This window comes from Mycothermus thermophilus (genome assembly GCF_041956435.1).
Source record: "Mycothermus thermophilus strain CBS 625.91 unplaced genomic scaffold VTJ04scaffold_2, whole genome shotgun sequence".
Classification (NCBI taxonomy): domain Eukaryota; kingdom Fungi; phylum Ascomycota; class Sordariomycetes; order Sordariales; family Chaetomiaceae; genus Mycothermus; species Mycothermus thermophilus.
In genome coordinates, this window is record NW_027191428.1 from 1291297 (window position 1) to 1298461 (window position 7165).

At 55.2% G+C, this 7165-nt stretch overlaps 3 protein-coding genes across 3 annotated transcripts; 2 read left to right on the forward strand and 1 right to left on the reverse strand.

Annotated features, from left to right (window-relative positions):
- Positions 1 to 855: 855 nt before the first annotated feature.
- On the forward strand, positions 856 to 1737 carry VTJ04DRAFT_2610 (uncharacterized protein; the record flags this gene model as incomplete). The annotated part of the gene is made up of 1 exon (XM_069360419.1): positions 856 to 1737. One exon carries the CDS (start codon positions 856 to 858, stop codon positions 1735 to 1737), a length of 882 nt encoding a protein of 293 aa, XP_069221131.1.
- Positions 1738 to 2802: 1065 nt separating this feature from the next.
- VTJ04DRAFT_2611 (uncharacterized protein) lies at positions 2803 to 4619 on the forward strand (the record flags this gene model as incomplete). Its single annotated transcript, XM_069360420.1, has 4 exons — positions 2803 to 2820; positions 2871 to 3691; positions 3743 to 3783; positions 3838 to 4619. 4 exons carry the CDS (start codon positions 2803 to 2805, stop codon positions 4617 to 4619), a joined length of 1662 nt encoding a protein of 553 aa, XP_069221132.1.
- A 301-nt stretch (positions 4620 to 4920) lies between these two features.
- Positions 4921 to 6944, reverse strand: VTJ04DRAFT_2612 (uncharacterized protein; the record flags this gene model as incomplete). Its single annotated transcript, XM_069360421.1, has 6 exons — positions 4921 to 5594; positions 5654 to 5816; positions 5871 to 6128; positions 6187 to 6552; positions 6615 to 6850; positions 6902 to 6944. The coding sequence occupies 6 exons, from the start codon at positions 6942 to 6944 to the stop codon at positions 4921 to 4923; spliced, it is 1740 nt and encodes a 579-aa protein (XP_069221133.1).
- Between the last annotated feature and the right edge of the window lie 221 nt (positions 6945 to 7165).

Genomic DNA, 7165 nt, shown 5'->3' on the forward strand with positions numbered 1-7165 from the left:
GTGTGTGTGTGTGTGTGTGTGTGTGTGTGTGTGTGTGTGTGTGTGTGTGTGTGGTGTGATGCCAGGATGACGAGAAGACCGGAGGTGTTGGGTCCTTATATACCCAAAATCTCGAACAACATGGCGCCTCTGGACAACAGAACACACAGATATTGTTTTGGGATCAGAGTATTTGAGCAAAAACACGAGTAGGACAAGAGCATTGAACCCACGACAGTGGTGGTGATCTTGGACACCAGGGTTGTATTGCGAGGAGGACGACTGAAACGAAACAGGGGATGGTTCTCGAGGACGACAGCGTTGTCCGTCGCGGTTTGGGCCATCTCCATAATGTAACACAGAGGACCCGAAGACAGATGTGGTCTTGATGTCAATGAGGCTCAGAGATGGCGTGCTCTCCGGACCAGGGGAACTTGGTGAGAACAGCAGGAGAAAACACTAACAGAGCGAAGGCTCCAAACTTGAAGCTGACTAATCGTCCTGGCCAACCATCTTCGCCGTCAGGATGAGCTAATCCTTGGTCATCCCTCCAACAGACAGACTGTGTTCGACAGCATCTCCACATCATGACAAAGCCGATGGCTCAACCGCAGACGAGAAGAGTTCTGAGCTCTGTGGCATATATCAACTCATGCTGACCCAAGCGTCGTGTAACTAGAATGGAATAGACTTCCTCCCCTCCCCTTCATGACCAGCCGCTTGGGATATAAAAGCTATTCAGGGGCCCTTCCTCATCTGTCTTCTCCATTCTCCAAGGACATCATCGACATTCTCAATCCATCTCTAATCACAGATTGCAACTTCATTCTACAAGCCACAACCCTTCAATTCATGGCAAGCCCCATCAGAACAACCATGACCAACACACTCCGCCACGCCAAAATCACCGCCCACCGTTCCTCAGCCCGCGGCCACGCCAACCACGGCTGGCTCGACACCTACCACTCCTTCAGCTTCGCCGGGTGGTACAACCCGCGCTTCACACACTTCGGCTCTCTGCGCGTGCTGAACGAGGACCGCGTCCGGCCTGGGACGGGCTTCCCTACCCACCCGCACCGCGACTTCGAGATCTTCAGCTACATCCTCTCCGGGGAACTTACGCACGACGACTCGACGCAGAACAAGAAGAAGCACAAAGGGGAGGAGGGGGAGCAGGGAGATGGCGACTCAAGCCTGTTTGGTCCCATGCGCCGCGGCGACCTCCAGTTCACTACCGCCGGCACGGGGGTGACGCATTCGGAGTTCAATCGCGGCAAAGAGGTGGTTCATTTCCTGCAGATCTGGGCGATTCCGTGGAAGAAGGGCCTGCCGCCGCGGTATGCGAGGTCGACCTTCAGCGATGAGGAGAAGAGGAAAGGGTTCGTGAAGTTGCTGAGCCCGCTCAAGGCGGGAGTTGACGCGACGGCGGCGGAGGAGAAGGCTGCTGAGCCGGTGGTGCCAGGGACGATTGCTATCCACGCTGATTTTGTCATGGCCGCCGGCATCATTCCGCCGGGGGAGAAGTTTGAGTGGGTGGTCGGTGGGAAGGCGACGCAGGCAACGAAGAGGAAAGTTTACGTGCATTTGCCCATGACGAAGGGTGGTAGGGCGAGCATACGGCTGGATGGGATGGATGGTGATGGTGTGTTGAGTGAGGGAGATGGTGCGTTTGTCGATGGTGTGAACGCGGGGGACAAGCTGGTCGTTGAGGATGTCGGTGAAGTTGAGGCTGAGGTTGTTGTTCTGGACACAGCATGAAGATCAACATCAAGGACAGCAACGGTGTTTTAGGATCATGGAATGCGTGCGTATAATAAACGATACCCGGGCAGAATGGAACACATCAATTTTGTTCAAACTCCTGCAAGGCTGCTCCCCAACCATCACCGATCGACCTTCTTCGCCTCGACCCTGCCGGACCGATGGAGATGAAGGAAAACAGAAAACTTCTGCAAAGCAGAACGTTCCAAAAATTCCCTAGCCAGTCGAAACCAACTAGGAGCGGTCAGGGTGTAGTTTTCAACTAGCAAAAACGCGATCTCGGACGAATCCTCACTGATACGCGTAAAACCCCTGCACTCGGATGGGGAAGAAAAGAAGAAGAGGAAGCAGAATTCTGGGAGCGAGACGGAGAATTTATCTTTGGGGAGTTGGTGGTCCGTGCACCCTTGCAACCATGTGGGTCCTGGCTTGGCCCGTGCGCTTGCTGGTGCCTTGAGTTTGGGCTTGGTTTGAAGCACGTGACCTCCAAAACCATCGCAGCGTTCCTTCGTCCTGCGACTGCCTGATGACGGCGGGAGGTGTCCTCGACTTGGCAGATCCGTCCTCAACCTTACAAAGCCTCTCAGGATATCCAACGGAGTGACATGCAATATCTCTAATTCGGGTGATGGTTCGGGGAGAACATTTACATGAAATCTCGAATCTTTAACTACGCCTACCTTAGTCATGTGGCATGATCCATCGACCTCATCGAGGTTCTCACTCATTCTGGAGAGCCGGACGCTAGACAGCATCCTCCATTGGAAAGGAGTGAGATATGAGGAAGGCTTGGATGCTCCGGATGTAGGGCTATACGTCTCATGAACTGATTGCAGCCGATGTGTGTCGATCGGTTCTCGTTTCGGCCCACAAGCTTCCTTCGTGTCCCCTATGATGTCATGTAGGATGACATCTCAGAGCAATTTCCATCACTAGATCATCCCTCATAGAAATTGACAAGCTTCCCAGTTCTCCATTTCCTATCCGTGAACTGTTCTTGAGTTTGCTCCAACCATTTTATCCTCCCGTAGCTAGCCGAACCAGCATCCTCAAGTCACCACCATGTCTCTCGCACACCATGCAAGCACCCTCACACCCCTCACCCCAATCACTCAATCTAACAATCTCAGGTCGACCCGGACGAGATCGTCCGCCACCTCCAACATCCCACCCAAGGCACCGCCAGCACCACCTCCTCCCACCTAACCGCCTTCTCCACCCCCTACGCCAGCCAGCGCGACATCCCCAAATACACCCTCCCACCCGAGGGCGCGCCCGCCGACACCGTCTACGAGATGCTCAAAGACGAGCTCGACCTCGACGGCCGTCCCAGCCTCAACCTGGCCAGCTTCGTCGACACCTACCTCGACGATCACGCCCGCCGGCTGATGGAGGAGAACACCCCCAAGAACCTGGCCGACAACGACGAGTACCCGGCCATGCTGAGCATCAGCCACCGGTGCGTCTCCATCCTGGCGAATCTGTGGGGGGTGCAGAAGGGCGAGCAGGCCGTGGGATCCCCGACGGTGGGGTCCAGCGAGGCGGTGTTGTTGGGCGGGTTGGCGATGAAGAGGCGGTGGCAGGAGAATAGGAGGGCGGAGGGGAGGAGTACGGAGAAGCCGAATATTTTGATGGGCTCGAATGCCCAGGTGGCGCTGTTGAAGTTTGCGAGGTATTTTGATGTTGAGGCGAGGGTGTTGCCGGTTTCGAAGGAGAGTCATTATGTGCTGGATCCGAAGAAAGTGAAGGAGAATGTGGATGAGAACACGATTGGGGTATTTGTTATTTTGGGGAGTACGTATACAGGACATTATGAGCCGGTGGAGGAGGTTGCGAATGTGTTGGATCAGGTTCAGGAGGAGAACGGTTGGAATGTCCCGATCCATGTGGATGCGGCGAGTGGTGGGTTTGTTGCTCCGTTTACACACGCAGGGACGGGAGGGAAGAAGTGGTAAGTCCTTTACCCTCAAGATGCTATTGACGTGCTTGCTGATGGAACTAGGAACTTTGAACTCCCCCGCGTTGTCTCAATCAACACATCTGGTTTGCCGTCCTTCCATTTTGCACCCATCCATCTAGTAGACTGACAACAACCAGGACATAAATACGGCCTCGTCACCCCCGGCCTCGGCTGGATCGTCTGGAGAGACCGATCCTTCCTCCCTCGCGACCTGGTCTTCCAGCTGGACTATCTGGGCGGCACCGAGGAGTCGTACACGCTCAACTTCTCCCGACCTGGCGCCCATGTCATCGTGCAGTACTACAACCTCATCCATCTCGGCTTCGCCGGCTACCGCGAGATCGTTGAGAACTGCCTTGCCAACGCTCGCATTCTGTCGCAAAGTCTCGAGGCGACAGGTTGGTTTACCTGTGTGAGCGAAATCCATCACCGGCGGGAGCCAGCCTCTGGATCAAATGGCGAGCAGGAAGAGACGTCTGCGCTGTACCAGCCCGGTCTACCCGTCGTCTCCTTCCGTCTAAGCGACGACTTCAAAAAGTCCTACCCGCGCATCTCGCAAGAGACAATCTCCCTCCTCCTACGCGCCAGGCAGTGGATCGTCCCGAACTATGCCCTTCCTCCCGACGAGCATGAGACGGAGATTCTGCGCTGCGTCATCCGCGTCAATATGAGTTTTGACCTGCTGGACCGGCTCGTGTCGGACATAGTGCAGGTGACAGAGTCGCTGATGCGGAGGGAGGAGGAGGGCGAGAAGGAGAAGGGGAAGGTGGACGTGTTGGGGTTGTTGAGGGAGCAGCATTTGAGGAGGAAGCCACCAGTGAAGAAAAGGGTGGCGGAGAAGGCGATCGAGGAGATGAAGGCCAGAGTGGAGGCGAGGAAGAGGAGGAAGAAGGAGGGTATTCATCGAACCGTCTGCTAGGGGTAGAAACAACGTTCTTGTGTGTAAGTTATAAGGTATGTTGGACACATTGGACCTGGACTTGGCAGAGCATCACCCAACAGTTCATTCCCCAACATGTAAAGTTATTGGATTTATTTGATCATGATTTCGAGCAAACCAAGCCCGTGATGGTGTGTTATTCAAAACAAGCCGGATTGTGATATCAGATCCCACGACAATCGAGGTATATCTAAGTCGCTCAACGCCATGCTAGGCTATTCCAGGAACAGGCGACAACAAACCTGATGCCAAATGATCAAGACAAATGATGGGCCACAACTCAAAGCTTAGCCCCCTTCGCCCTCCTCGCCTCCTTCTCCCGGTCGCGCAACAGCCTCCTCAAGATCTTGCCGCTTGGGCTCTTGGGGATGGCATCAATAAACTCAACACCACCCTTCAGCCACTTGTAATGCGCCTTGTGTTCCTGGACATGTTTCACGATAGCCGCGGCCACCTCAGCATCACTTCGCCCAGAGGCAGCAACCGAGGGTGGCGTAACAACAAACGCCTTGGGCACCTCGCCCGCATGCTCATCCGGCACGGCGATGACGGCACAGTCGTCCACATCAGGGTGGGTGAGGAGGTGCGCTTCGAGCTCGGCCGGAGCGACCTGGTGGCCCTTGACCTTGATCAACTCCTTCAGGCGATCAACAATGGTAATGTGTTCCCAGCCCTTGGGGGACTTGGTCACGATGACCTCGTCACCCGTGCGCAGCCAGCGGCCGTCCTCATCCCAGATGAAGGCCTCGGAGGTCGCCTTCTCGTTGTTCAGGTAGCCGAGCGTGACTGAAGGGGACTGCACGAGCAGTTCGCCGGGCTTGCCATACTCGGTGATCTCCCTGCCGTCGGCGTCAATCACTTTGACGCGAGTGCCGGGGAGAAGCGAGCCGGAGGTGCCGGGGAAGATGTCGGTTTCGCTAGTGGTGCAGACGACGGTGGAAGATTCGGTCATGCCTGCAAAGAAGCTGTCAGAGAGAATGGAATGGGTTTGTGCTAAATGGGGAAGTGCGTACCATAGCCTTGGCCAATCTTCCAGTTGGGATACAGCTTGAGGATCTCTTCAGCAGTCTCCTTGCCCAGTGGCGCGGCACCGGTGAAAAGAATCCGGATGCTGCTGAGGTCGTAACGCTTGAGGATGTCCTTGCTGCTCAACATGCGGACAATGATTGGGGGGACCTAAGCTTCATTAGTGAGAGTACGCCAGGGAAGGAAAAGACAAAGGTGACGTACCACGGGGACGTGGTTAACCTTGAAGCGCTCGATGGCCTGAAGATAGTCGGTGAGGTCGAACTTGGGGAGAACGATAACCTCATCACCGGCCCAGACGGCAGCATGAGCAACCACCACCAACCCGTAAATGTGACTGAAGGGGAGCAGACCCATGACAGCCTGGGTCTCGATTCCATTTTCTTTGCGTGCGACGGCCTCGAAGGTGCGGTATTGAAGAGTGTTGGCAATTACGTTCCGATGAGAGATCATGACAGCTTTCTGCATTGGTTGTTAGTCTTCCTCCCTGATCTTGGTTGTCATGGTGGACGCTACATACCGGCAAGCCAGAAGTCCCGCTAGAGTAGCAGAGGAAAGCAACCTGGCGAGCACCCTGGCCCTTGGTCCATCTCAGGGGTTCCAGTTCCAGCTCTTTGCTGCCGAGCTCAACCAAGTCATCAACAGTCTTGAAAGATGTCTTCGGGGCATGGTGGGGAAGATCCATCAGGAAGATCTTGTCGTTGGGAATGCCAACAGCTGCGGCGGCCTTGAGGGCAGTCTCCAGCACAGGCATACAAGTGAAGAGGGCCTTGGCCCCGGAGGACCTGAGCTGGTGCTCCAGCTCGCTGGCTGAGTAGACGACATTGGCTGGGGTTGCGATACCGTTGAGACGATGAATGGCGTGTAGGACGGAGAGGTAGTCGATCTACGGGAGAGAAACGGCGTCAGTTCCACAATCCTGGCCATTTTTGTTGTTCCCAAACTTACCGTGTTAAACGAGAACACAGCCACCACTTTGTCCCATGGCAGGTCGGCATTGGGCTCCCAGCCCATGATCTTGCCCAAAGCCCGGGCGATGTAGTCGGTGCGCTTGTGAGACTCGGTCACCGAGAAGGTCTTGCCGGTGAGACCGCACGTGAAAGGATTGCGGCTCTTTGCCAGGGGACGGCGGCCGTAGAGCTCATTCTGCATGAACTCGCCGACAGTAATGGAGTCGGGAGGGTCTAAGCAGGTTAGGATGCGTCGGATTCACAACTCGGGACATGATTACAGACCAAACGGGAGCTTGGGGACCCAAGGAGGAGGATAGAACACCATTTTGTGTTTTTGTCGGGATAGATTGACTCCGTGTGGTGAATGTTAGGAGAGGACTCGGAGTCGGTGAACAGCCGAGGACAAAAGCAGGGCACGTCTGGAATGCACAAGCCTCGCTGTTTTTCTGGGCTTTGTCAGGGATGAAAAGGTCAATGGCTACAAGCGCCAACAGTCTTTGATGTCTGGACTATGAAGAACACAGCACAAGAAGGAGTGAAAAGGAA